The 13,932-nt window shown below is 43.2% G+C and overlaps 1 protein-coding gene across 4 annotated transcripts in view; it reads left to right on the forward strand.

Annotated features, from left to right (window-relative positions):
• Window positions 1–13,932, forward strand: part of NEDD9 (neural precursor cell expressed, developmentally down-regulated 9) — a 201,637-nt gene that overhangs the window by 170,294 nt on the left and 17,411 nt on the right. For all 4 annotated transcript variants that reach the window (XM_081827678.1, XM_081827677.1, XM_006738038.3 and 1 more), the window contains one exon: window positions 7,279–7,725. In XM_081827678.1, coding sequence (XP_081683804.1) covers window positions 7,279–7,725 — 447 coding nt within the window. The remainder of the gene's footprint in view (window positions 1–7,278; window positions 7,726–13,932) is intronic.

Genomic DNA, 13,932 nt, shown 5'->3' on the forward strand with positions numbered 1-13,932 from the left:
GATTTCTTAAAGCATTTTCCACTCAGAAATGCTCAAAAGAGAATGCTATGGGTAAAGTTCACAAGGCTAGAAAATCTAAGAAAATGTCAGGATTTGGGGCAGAGTAAATGACATGAATATTCAGAAGGTCCGAGATACTCATGTAAGCTTTGTGACCACCATAGGAGTTGAGAAGCACTTTCCAGAAAATGAAAATCATTGGCTGAAATGTGGCCTCGGTGCCAGAGAAATCTTCACAGCACATGTTGGATGCCCCTCACAGGGTATCAGAAATATGACTAGGGAAATTCTCCTGGTGCCTTCCCATGGCTAGTTCAGATCACATAATGAACACCATGTCAGACTACAGTTGACATATATCGCTGAGAAAAAAATCTGCAAGTGATATATATCCTATCTTCTAACTCCCGAACTTTCTTGAAAGTCTCACGTCTGCTATTTAACAACCTCCAGAGGATTCAGCTCCAAAAATTCAACAGCCCAGATCATCCAGTGAAAAAACCCAGGTGTAAACCAAGTATTCCAAGAATCGAAATCCAGACACTTGCAGATATCCATGTTTTCTGACTGTTACCTTCTTTGGGGAAATTCCACATTTCCCTATAACCCAAAGATGATGGTGGGGGGAAGCCAAAGTGGTTTGATCGCCCTCAGACCGAAGCTGATTTTTGTCTAAGCCTTTCTTTCTCTTCCCCAGTGTGTCCTGAGACTAACCTCGATGATGCTCATTCCTGAGTTACTTCCTTTAGGACTGATTTCCTTGACAATGGCCATTTCCTTCCTTACTGTGCCTGTTTCTCAGGATCTGTCCACTGTGTGTATGCGGTGTGCATGCCCGTGCATGCACACGCACCCCACCAGAGTCCAGGCCGAAAGTCTGGGAAGTTGGGTACAGGAAAGTCATGTGGTTGAGAATGTGGCAGCCCCAAGGTCTTGGCAGGAGCTCCTACGTGATAAATATAGAATGAAGTAAAAATAATAAGAGGAAGTCAGGCCATTGATGTTGCTATCAGTCCTAATGGGGTGACACATCAGCCATTGTGTCTCATTTCTCTTCAAAGAACAGCATGAATGGTCATGGAAATTATAAGTCACACCTCTCTGTATTTGGGAAAGCAGATAGTTTCCCTGGCAGTGGGAGTAATAATAAGCTTTCTTGACATTTTGATAGCAACAACAACAACAACAAAAAGGCAGGGAAGAGTGGGGGATGGTGTGGAAACTGTCATATGACCTAGAGCTCTCTGTACCCGGTGTTCTGGCTAGTTGTATGGTATTTTATTCCCACTCCTCAGGCACAGCTGAACCAGAAACAGCAGAACCCAACGTCCTGGCAAAGCATGAATGGTGCCCAGTCACCTGCTGCCAGATGGAGGTCGTTGCACTGGAGGAGAAAAAGCTTTTCCAAAGATGACTATATTTAATCTGGCTGGGATGGTCAGCTCCTCCTGGCCTTCCTGTTTGCTCAGTGGTTGTGGACACTAGATTCAAGCTCCCATCTACGTCATCATCCTGTTTAATGGTGGGGGGGGGCACTTTCCTGCTTAACATTTCCCACATTCTCTGGCTGTGAGGTCTGGACATGCCATTCATCTTTCTGGTTCTGTTAGTTCATCTTCCTATGTCCATCTGAAAAGTTTTGCCAAGTATCTTGCTGACGTCTCTAGAAAACAATTTCACCTTCTCTGTAGAGAACCAGGAAATCAGAGTCCAGAATCCATTTTAAGTTAGCAAACATTTAGTGAGGTACATTTTGCTTCAGACACTGGGCTCAAGTTCTGGAAACGCCAAAGGAATAGGCCAGTCTCCCTGAACTTCAGGAGTTCACGGTCTTGAATGGGATATTACAAGTCATACTGAGAGAAATACTATTACAAAGAACTGGAAAGGGAAACCGGCAGATATGTTTGGAAAGATAACTCTTCTGGGGAAGGCAGAAGATAGATTTTGAGGTGGGAGAAGGTAAATGCAGGAAAACCAGTTGAGAAGCAATTGCTGGACTCCCAATACAAGGTTGTTAAAGGCCTGAACTAGGAGAGGCAGTGAGGAGGAAGATGGGGGCCAAGCTGATTGGGTTCCAGATTGTGAAGAGATTCAGCAAACCTCTGAGCCTCCTATCTTCATGCGTGCTGTGAAGAGAGATAAAGCAGGAGAAAGGGGTTTTTACACTTGTTGAGTTAGCGGTGAAGATACCCATTAGCCAGTCGGAGATATGGGACCAGAGTGCGGAAGAAATTTCTAGGCTGGAGCCATGGATCTGTTATCTGGTGTGTTTAGATGCCATTGGTAGGGATAAGATTTCCTCTAGAGACTGAGCATGTAAAGACAAGCAAAGAACAGAGGGATCCCTTTGGAACATGATTAGTCTGTGAAGAAGAAGGTAGATGAGTGGTCATGAGAATAGAAAGAAGAGAAGAAACCAGAGGTGGAATCATGGAAGCCAAAAGAGAGCTTCAGGAAAGACTGGGGTGGGGGGATCAATGCTAGAGGCTACTAGAGTTAGGGTTCCCTCAAAGAGAATTTATAACTCTAAATGCTGATTTCCAATCCTAACTAGAACCACAGCTTTGGTAGCACATGCATTTAACTTTGTTGAATACTGTCCCAATTCTGGAGCTGGAGACCCTGAATTCTTGCCCCAGCTCTGTGACCTTCTTGCCAGGTGGCTTGGCAAATCATTAACTCCTCGAGCCTCATTTTTTCTCATTTGTAAGGTAAAGGAGCTGGAGTAATTGAAGTTCCTCTGGCTTTCAACTTCTGTGCCCCAACTGTTCTGGCGCTCTGCCAAGCTCTAGTTGCATTTCTAACTGCCACCCTCCTGAGGCTAGCCATCCAACTGCCTATAGAACAACATAGCTCTCTTATCTCTCCTAGATTTGTTTCTCTGTTGACATTTCCTGCCCTAGAGATAAATATCCTGGGGCGGGTGGAAGAAAGATGAGATCTTGAATAGACAAACCCCTTCTCCTGGGTTTTTCTAAGATATTCAGATAATCACCCTTCTGACTTTGTGGCCTTAAGGCATCACACCTCCACCCTGAAGGAGGAGGTCCCTCCACCTTCTCCTAGCCAGACAAATTAACTCTTGATCTGCCTATCAACTCCATGCACTTTTGTTTTTTGGGGTTTTTTTATTTTATTTTATTTTATTTTATTTTATTTTATTTTATTATGTTATGTTAGTCACCGTACAATATATCATTAGTTTTTGATGTAGTGATCCATGATTCATTGTTTGCGTATAACACCCAGCGCTCCATGCAGTATGTGCCCCCCTTAATACCCATCACCAGGCTAACCCATCCCCCTACCCCCTCCCCTCTAAAACCCTCAGTTTGTTTCTCGGAGTCCATAGTCTCTCATGGTTTGTCTCCCCCTCTGATTTGCTGGACTCATTTTTCCCTTCCTTCTCCTAATGTCCTCCATGCTATTCTTTATGTTCCACAAATAAGTGAAACCATATGATAATTGACTTTCTCTGCTTGACTTATGAATGAGATGGTTTGTGTTCTGGCTGACGTTAATTTTGCTGATATCTCCTCGAATGAACTCTTGCCCCCAAAGCACCAAGTGTTTTCAAAAGCCAAGCTCCTCACCCATTTTTTCCCCACTTTCTGATGGCTTGGGCTCTGCTGGAATCTAAAGAGATATATCCATAATTCATTCAGGAGTAATCAGAGTAGTAGTAGTAATAATATTTTGTCTCGGTCTCTTGAGGGCAATCAATAGTTTCATTATTGCTCTTTGCAGGCAAATATTCCATAAGAGGTTGCAGTGACCACAACTCATTATTAATTCAGAGAAATACTGCAAGATACAGTTCTCCTGATATATAATTGTGAGCAAGAGAAACATCAGCTATATATATATATATAGTAGCATAATTAAAACAGTTCTCTTGATATATAATTGTGAGCAAGAGAAATATCAGCTATATATAGAGAGAGAGAGAGAGTAGCATAATTAGGACCCAACCCTTGACAGAGAACTGACTGGAGTCTGAGTTGGGAGGGAGCCTAAGCCCAAAGTGCCATCCAGCAAATTAAATAAGTTGTCACAATAACTTCCTAAGCCTACAGCAGCGTTAAGGTACTTGACTTGTATTAACTTATTTCATCCTCACAGCAAACCTTCCTCATTTTACCGATGAGGAAATTAAGGCACAAAAGGAAATAGTCTATTCTATAAACATGACAAGAATTGTCATCTTCAGAACTTTGCTATATAATGGAGTTGAGCCCAGTTAGGAGGACATTGTGTAGCTTAGAGTTGTGGAAAGAGAACTGAACCAAGAGACCATAGTCCCATTCCCATCTCTGACACCAACAGTGTGGCTTTGGGCAAATGATGAACTGGCCTCCCCAGACCTGTTCCTTTTTCTGTAAAACACGGAGGTTGGGTCAGGTCAGGTGTTCTCTAAAGGTCTCTGGAAGTGCACGTAACTTTCCATATGGGAGAGGGAGGGGTGTAGACGCCGACTCTGTAGCTTGCACAGATATTAAATCATTCATTCTTGTTCAGCCAAGGCTGAGAATATCTGTCACTGTGTGAGGTGTCCAGCTAGCACTTGGGTGCATGCCACCAACAGTCATGCCAAGCAAGCTCTCTTCCTAAAGCCTCACCTCTGTGGGCAGCAGGGAGGACTGCTGGGGAATCATGGACAACTCGTCAGGATAACTCACCCTGCCGCCGTTAGCGAGGACAACAGTCTCTGAAGGTTTTCCCAGAGAAACAGCTCTTGGGGCACATCTGAAGCATTAGCATGCTGCTTCCCAGGTGGTGGGAAGGTCCGGGGGACAGGAGACGAAGAACATCCAGAACGACTCTCACATGGGGATTTCTAGCTGCCTCGCATCAAGCACGGTCCAGTGCCCCACTTCAGTGCTGCATGGAGTCCCATGGCACTGACCCAACTCCACATGCCTCCAGCTTATTTGTGCTGATTAGGTCTGTAGTCCTTTGCCTTTCTACTATTTTCTGTTTCTTTTCTTTCTCTTCTTCACAGCCACTAGAATCATACAGCTACCCACCCTCAGCTTCCATAGAACTAGTCCTAACTCTATCACTTCTGATTTCATCTTGGGCTTTTTTACCAGCCATTCCCAATCACTGAATGGGGCCCCAGCGAAAGGGACAGAGACCAGAGTGCTCGGCTCTCTCCCTACTCTGTAATCACAATACAATTCTGGTGGGGTGATCTCCCTCAGATTACTTTGGTACAAAGGACCAGAATCTTGTCCGTAACTCTATGACTTTTCTTTTAAGTTACACAACACTCAAAAAATGGAAGAAGAGAAACAGATTTTAGGATTATGACACATCCTTAAGTGGTTCCTCAAGCCAGGATAGGATGGTGCATAATTTTATCTTCATGTATGTGAATTTTTGTTAGGAAAAACCCCAGAGCTTCCTAGCATATAAATACTAAGTAAAATCTTCACCTAGTTTCCCTTGAGCTTCCCTTACTGCTCACCTGTCTACATTATAGACTTCTTGGATCTCAAAACTGTCAAGAACAAGAACTTCAACCTTATTCTTAAAAAAGCATCCTCAGGCTCCCTGGGTACTCACCTCTATGGCTTGATCTCCTTTTCTTAGGTTAAGTAGTTGCACTAAGAAGATTAACAGTAAGAGTAGGACCCCCTCCCAGGTACTGACGGGAGGGGAGCTGCCTTACATAATGCAGCACCCCCCCCACCCCCAGAGGGGAGGCTCAGCACACAGCACAAGACTGTGGTTATGGGGCATAGTACAGGGGGAGATGATTAATGCATGTCACTTCTAAAGGAATGAAAAGCACGGGGCTAAAAGATCAAGTCCATGTTTCTAGAGAAGCAAGGCGGGGGGGGGGCAGAAATCCAAACAACTGCCAAAAATTCCACGAATATGTAAAGTCCTAAACATGCTCCACCCAATAGGCAGTCCCTCCTCCCACAAATGATCATCATCCCAGTGACTCAAGTGCATCCAGACACTTTAGTGAAGCACCAGAGATCACTTTTAGTTTTCCAAGTGCTTGTGATGAATTTATAGCATCCCGACTCCTCTGTGTGCTGGGAAGGGGCAGGCATGTGGTGATGGCTGCCATCATACTGCGAAACATGACTAACGCCAATAAATGAAATCTACGGAGCCTTTGAAAGGCTTCCAAGAATGTCAGCACGTACTGCTTGCCCACTCTCTGCTGAATGCCTACTTTGGCTGTCTGCTTAGTACTGAATGTGCCAGACAGGCCTTCGTACAAAGGGAGAGAGTGTTTTGGGCCCATGAAAGGGGAAGGCAGAGCCTTTCTGATGTGAATGGTGAGATTCAAGAAGTACGGGGGGGAAAGTGGCAGGGTGAGGAGGGGCCTTCAGGAAAGGTATGAATAAAAGACCAAAAAAGAAAGTGGTGACATCTGCCTACATGCAGTAAATTCTTCATCGCTCCCTGCCATCCAGTCTGGAGATGTAGACTACTATCACTTATGCTCCATGCTTGATGATCATGGAAAAAATACTTGCTTGTCGACTCTCCCTGTATCCAAGGACTTCTTGATCAACTGAGAATAAGAATTTGTAAGCCCTGGGCGCCTGGGTGGCTCAGTTGGTTAAGCGACTGCCTTCGGCTCAGGTCATGATCCTGGAGTCCCAGGATTGAGTCCTGCATCGGGCTCCCTGCTCGGCAGGGAGTCTGCTTCTCCCTCTGACCCTCCTCCCTCTCATGCTCTCTGTCTCTCATTCTCTCTCTCTCAAATAAATAAATAAATAAATCTAAAAAAGAATTTGTAAGCCCTGCCAAGGCATATATAAGTCTACTTTTGTTTCCATTTTAATGCCAGATATAAATGCCATGTGTACCGTTTGTTATTTGGGATTTTCTTTGACTCTTTCTGCCTCCAATGTATGAAAAGCTTGAGAAATGTCTGCTGTGACACATCTTGGAATATTTTATTCTTTAAGCTGGCTTTAAGAAAGGAAGAAAAGTGTTTTTGTATAGTGAACTCTTTACCAGTGCTACTCATAATCCCTTGGCACAGCATCTAGTGCTGGAAGAAAGAACTCTTGGGGTGTTCTGAGCTTTGCCGAGGAGACAGTCTGATGTCATTGGTGGCAGACACAGGACGTATGTATCTGTGTTTTGTCTGCACCATCTGTTTTTCTCTTTACAGGCTATTGTTCATATTTGTTCTTCTCTCCCTTACAGGAAGTGTGCCTCTCCATAGGAGCATGGGCTTTCGGTGTTTAAAGGACTGAGCTAGCATTCTAACGTGATTTCTCTCTGTTCTCTTCTTCCTAGAATCTTATGGCAAGGGCCTTATACGACAATGTCCCAGAGTGTGCTGAGGAACTGGCCTTCCGCAAGGGAGATATCCTGACTGTCATAGAGCAGAACACAGGAGGACTGGAAGGATGGTGGCTCTGCTCCTTACATGGTCGACAAGGCATTGTCCCAGGCAACCGGGTGAAGCTTCTGATTGGCCCCATTCAGGATACCCCCTCCAGTCAGGACCAGCCTACTTCTGGGCTAATGCACCAGACCTTTGGCCAACAGAAGCTCTATCAAGTGCCAAACCTACATGGTGCCCCTCGAGACACCATCTACCAAGTACCACCTTCCTACCAACATCAGGGAATTTACCAGGTCCCCACTAGCCATGGTACCCAGGAACAAGATGTGTATCAAGTACCACCATCAGTGCAGAGAAGCATTGGGGGAGCTAATGGTCCCCACTTAAGCAAAAAGGTGAGTGAGTGACCTACTGGATTTTTGTTTCTACTTACTTGTTTCCATTGCACTCAGAGCGGTAGAAATGTTCCCAGAACAAAAACGTGAAACTTGCAAGAAGTAAATAAATCTTCCAAAGAGTAAGTATACCTACATACCTGAACTTGGGCATTGGTTCTGCATCATTTTTCCATTCATTGGTCAGCAAAACTTTGTTCCCATGTCATTATAAGTTCTTGTGTCATTCCAGATCATACTGGATCATTAAGTTGTTTCTCTCTGTCTTTCTGATAGATCTGCTTTTAGACCTAGGTTCTACACTCAAATAGTTTCCAGTCTTTTCTGTTTCCTCCTTGAGTGGTACAAGGCACCAAATTTCGCACAAGTACAATGATGCAGAAAGGACTCTCCTTTCACCAAAAGCTGAATCATGACCCCATTGGCCTGGCTGCACAAAGAACCCACCAGAAGTAAAGGGAGCAAAGAAGCTGGAAGTGGGTCATGCCAACCAACTTTTCTGTAGAGTTGTTAGTTTCAAGGTTGTCCAATACACATGGACACTAGTGAATTTAGAAAGGAGCCATCCTCTTGTCCTTCAAGTAATTCCTATAATAATGCCAGAGCCAGTGTGTGAAAACAGTAGAGCTAGAATATTTAGGAAACCATTTTGTTAAAAAAAAAAAAAAAAGGAAGTACCTCTTCAGCACTCTATATCATTCCAAATGTCACAACAATTTGACATAAATAGAAATTTGTTCATCAAATTAATTTTAAGTATTTAATATATATATTTTTTAAAGATTTTTTTTAAGTAATCTCTACACCCAACGTGGGGCTTGAATTCACAACCCCAGTATCAAGAGTCACATGCTCTACCAGCTGAGCCATCCAGGCAGACACCCCTCATTTAGTATATTTCTGAAGCTTGTGATACAGTGATGAACTGAAGAGTGAACAAAGCCTTCATGATGCTTACATTGTAGTGGGGAGATAAGCACACACTGTAATGTCAGTTGGAAATACACACTGGAAAGAAAATAAGATTAGTCAACTACGGGAGTAATAGCCAACACCAAGATCATGCTTATGTGAGCATTACAAGGGAGGGCTTTTCTCTTTCATTTACCGGCGAATTCCAAGGGTCTACAATGAATGGGTCCTTTGAGGTTTGTTATTAAGAATGGACTGATTTAATGGAATAAGAAATAAGGAAAGACGCAGTTAGATACAAGAAGGAGCTTGCTGGCTCCAAGAACACTACATATGCGTGTGTCCTGGCTCAAGAAAATCTAATACAAAGGCTGAATTTACAAACCCAAGTCAATTATGGAATATCTACTTGCATGATAATGGAATTCTCTGTTGGACAAAAAAGGGGGGAGAATCACTGCTGGATTCCTTAAAATAACAAAACCACGAATGTATTTTCAAATCACCTCTTATACAAAAGGTATGTATTACACACCATTGCTCAAGAGCAACTGTGTTGCATAAGCCAAGCACATGCATATGAGAAGAAGTGGTGACTTGTTCTGCCCAGGACAGTGATCACTGCCTGGAGGTAAAGTGACTCCATCATGACCTTTCAAAGTCCTTCTTACCCCAGGGACTTTAGATTCAAAGGGAAAGCCAAACCAAGCCTCTTTATCTCCAGAGGGAAAAAAAGAACAGTTGAAAGGTGTAACTATAAATAAATAATTTCTCTCATTCTAAGTCCTGATTGTTTGCACCTTAAAAATAGCTCTCCCTCATCTGAGCTAGTGTGAGGCAGACAAGGGAGACCAGAACAGGAAATGCTTGGCTGAAAGGTGGTGGGGTCTAAACTTTCATCACAGTTTATTTTGGCAGGAAGGTGACATGTTTTCCTTTTAAGACTCAACCTTTTTAGTTCCAAGTCTGAAAAGCACTTCAGACTTCTTCCCATTTTATTTGCTGGAACTGCACTGCAGATTTGCTCCTTGACCCTCCATCCTTTTAAAGAGGAGAGACTTTGGCCACGCCTTCCCTTGGATTGATGTTGGGTTGTGCACTCGAACTCAATGTTTTGTTTGTTTGTCTAATTCTAAAATCAGTGGAACATTTTATGCTTACCAAAAGGTAGGTGATTCCTGTAGGAGGAAGCCAACTTCCGAATCAGACCTCTGCCAGCCTTACAGGGGAGGACTTTACCAGAACTGAGAAGTAGATAATGCCTGCAGTGCTAAGCTTTGAGTTGTGGGGGTCCAAAGTGGTAACATGGCAGCAAGGAAGGGAAGGGCAGGAGGGAATGGTCCTGGCTCCTCCCTGACAAACACCAAGTGTTCTGCAGGATATCCTGACCTCAACTTGAAAGTCATCTGAGTGCCTCTGGTCCCCTAGGCTGACCCCTCCATCGTGTCCACTGGGCCACTGGCTCGAACCTCCATGGATAGATAGGAGGAGGAAAAACCTCTTCCTTCCTTTCCCCTCCCTCTCTTCCTTCCTTTCTACTTCCTCTTTTCTCTCTCTCTCCCTCTCTCTCTTGCTTGCTCTCACTGTTGCTCTTTCTTTCCCTCCCTCTTTCTTTCACTTTCACCTCCCTCCCTCCCTCCCTCCCTCCCTCCCTTCCTTCCTTCCTTCCTTCTCTCCTTCCTTCTTAGTGGAAATGGCTTGGCTGCTAAAAGGTAATTTTAACCTTCTAGATAATAGTTGTTTAAAACACTTCTGTCAACATCTTCCTCTGTGTAGGAGTCTTCTCAGTGGGTGAGAATCACACTAATGACTTAAGCCAAGGCCCCCAGAGTTAGTCTCAGTACAGCAAGAGTCAGGTAGGCTTTTTGGGTTTTGCTTTTGTTTTGTCTTTGGGCTTTTTTTTTTTTTTTTTTCAGTTGTTATTGTAGCTGACTTAGTGAATAGCCCTATACCCATTTTTCTCTTTACTTTCCCATCTGTAAAATGGTGGTAAGCCCAGAACTAGGCATTTCTGGAAGTTTAAGCTATGGCCCTTTAAATCTATTAAAGAAGAAAAGGAAGAGGAGGTGGATCTTGTTCTAAACCATGGAAGTGTGGTTTAAAATGTTTAGCGAACATACGAATCATTTGGAGAGATAGGGAGGGTGAGCTGAAATGCAGATTTCCAGGCCTTTCCCACCAGGAATTCTAATCCTGGGGCCTGGGAATCTGCCCTGGGGTGAGCTCCTTAGCTAGTTCTGGGGAAGGTGACCCAGGACTGCATTTTGAGAAACACTGTGAAGTGACCATGATGGGGGGTTGGATATGTTCCAATCTGATTGTGATTCGGGACTTTCCATAGGTAAAGATTCCCTTGATGTTGCTACAGACGGTGGGCTTCAGGAGTTTCATCCACCACAGTTTTTTCCATGAATGAATCATTTAAGAGGAAAAAAAAAAATTCTGCCTTCTATCACTTCAACTTTGCTCTTTGGGAAACTGCAGCCTTTGCCCACCTAAGACACCTCTACTCATCCCAACCACATGTATCACTTATTATATCAGCGGTTAGAAAAAGGAAGATAATCATCTCATCCCCACCCTTTTATGAAACAAGACAGCATGAGTATTGTGCAAAGAGCATGCGCTTTGGGGTTAGGCTGACCCCTGGCTCTCTTCCTTCATAGCTGTCAATCCCTTGGCAAGTTCCTCAACTTCCCTAGGCTTGAAGGGGACTAATGGGACTAATCACAACTACCTCACAGAGTTCTTGTGAGAATTCAATAGAACAACATATAGGAAGGACCTGGCCCAAGGCTTAGCACGGTGGGGGCTTAAAAAATTAGTTCCTCTCCCTTGTTTGTCTTTCCTTTCTCAGAGTTTGTTTTGAACGGCCTCAGCCCTGTTTGTGTTTCTGATTGTGCATCAAATATGCAAATACTTTCCTGCTAACACATAGGCTGTTCCCTCTGAGTGCATGGCTCTCTCTCTTGGGTTCTACAAGAACTTTGCACAGAATGGAAAAGAACTCTTCGTTATCTGGAAACCATATACGCTTTCTTAATTTCATTGGTCTTTTGCCCTATGGGTTTTGGGTGCAGTGCCGTTTTATCCATTAGGCATTATGGGCAGAATGCCCAGGGCCTGCAAGAATGTTTGAGGGCCCCCCTCCCCCCCAAAAAAATTTTGACTCCAAAGTATGAAACACAAAATATATAATATTAATATATATTAATATAAATATAATAATTATATATTATATATAATTTCTATAATAATAAATATATAATATAAATATATTTATATGCGAAATATAATTAATAAACATTTAGACAAATGTGTAGGAAACAACATAATGTCAGCCTCATTAATTGCTACATTTATAGCTCAGAGCTACTTTATTACATTTGAAAACAATTTGTAGGTTAGATTCTTCTCACTTTGCAAAGATTTCTAAATATACCCTGTGATGGCCAAGAACTCACAGGCAATTTTAAATTAACTGAGTTACTCACAGTCCAATAATTTGAAAAGCTAAATTATGTATATTTTTTAATGTTCTCAATTCTTTAAAAGCAAAAATTCTACTTACTAAGGGACTGTGGCTGAGAGTGGGGCCCCCAAAAGTCCAAAAGCCTAAGGGCCACAAAGGTCTAAAATAGCCTCATTTTTCTACTTCAAAGATTAGTAAAACTGCCACCTGAGTTCATCCATCTGTGCCTTGATCTGCATGGAGAATGATATGTGTTTCTCTGATTATTTTTGGACATGTCACTTTTATTCTAACTGATGGAATTAGGTTTGTTTTGCATCCTTCTGAAGATCAGTTTTGAGCTAAATTATAAGCCCCATTACAGCAGGCAGGGGCCAAGGCTGTTGTTTACATATGGCATTTCCATGTATGGCATTTTCTGCTATAGGCCACACTCACAGCAAAGTGTCAGCATACGGATGACAGCCAGTGAACGAAGGAACGAGGCAGAAGCAAGAAATGAAGCATCTAATTTGAGTTGACCTTTAAGTAAACTGAAAAGTGGTTCTGATCTTATCACGCATCGTATTCACACACAGTTCAAATCTTATCATCCAGTTCCTTACGATCTCTTACGACCTATGTCAGATTCTACGCGGTAGTTTTCCCCTAAGAAGGGTGTTGGGGATTGCCACCATCTCTTTTCTGTAATCATAACTATCTCTACACAACAAGTGAGCATTCAAAGCATGACTGATGTAAAGTTCAGCGTGTCTGAGAGCCTACCTACTTATTTTTTTTAAATATCTATTTATGTATTTGAGAGAGAGAGTGCATGTGCATGAGCATGGAGAGGGGCAGAGGGAGAGGGAGAGAGAATCTCAAGCAGACTCCCCACTGAGTGCAGAGCTCGATGCGGGGCTTGATCTCAAAACCTGGAGATCATGACCTGAGCTGAAATCGAGTTGGACACTTAACCGGATGTGCCACCCAGGTGCCCGAGAGCCTAACTTTTATGGATTTTGCCCAATGTAGACAAGATTAGCTGACTCTTCTGTGGTCACCTAAAGAGGAGAACAATACTATTTTTACTGGAGAGCAGAGCTTCCTTTGCATATTCTGTGACTTACCTAGAATGACTTTTCTCCTCCATTCTATCTGTAAACTCTTATTCATACTTTAAAGCCCATGTCAGTGTTCATCTCCTCTGTGAAGCTTCCTGTCTGCACCCCAGCCATTTTCTCCCTCCTCTTTGGTCCCCAAAATATGTCATCCTCTTCACTTAATCTCAAGGGAAGCTCATGGGTTCATTAAAACCAATGGCCATTACAATGGGCATGATGGGCCAGACTGGGGGCCAGTACTGTTTTGGGGGTGGCACTCAGAAAACTCTAGATTTATCTAAACCCCATGACATCATCTTTAAAGACCATGTCCTACCTTCCAAAATGGGACATGGCCAAATGTTGGCAGGAAATGATTAAAAGATTTTTGCCAGGTCTTCCAGGCCCGTTCCTGAAAGGTAACATAAGAACCAGAAATAGATTCACTATAATATTTGTACCTTCTTAGACACTGAGTCATCGCGAATTACACACATACACACAGACGCGCACGCACACACACACCCCCTCACCCAAAGTCATTGGTTAGGGAACAGAGGACTTCCCTTATTGGGATTTGAAGCATTGTGAAATCTGGTTGCCCGGAGCAACATTCAGTTACCAGCCAGCTAACTGCTATATATTAGCAGTATGATTTATCTACCAAGTAAAAATAGATTTAGAGGAAATGAAAGTACCCCGAGAAGACAAACTCTGACTACACCTCACTTTCCTTTGTTC

Source organism: Leptonychotes weddellii, chromosome 8 (genome assembly GCF_054177405.1).
Source record: "Leptonychotes weddellii isolate Sample4059 chromosome 8, ASM5417740v2, whole genome shotgun sequence".
Classification (NCBI taxonomy): Eukaryota; Metazoa; Chordata; class Mammalia; order Carnivora; family Phocidae; genus Leptonychotes; species Leptonychotes weddellii.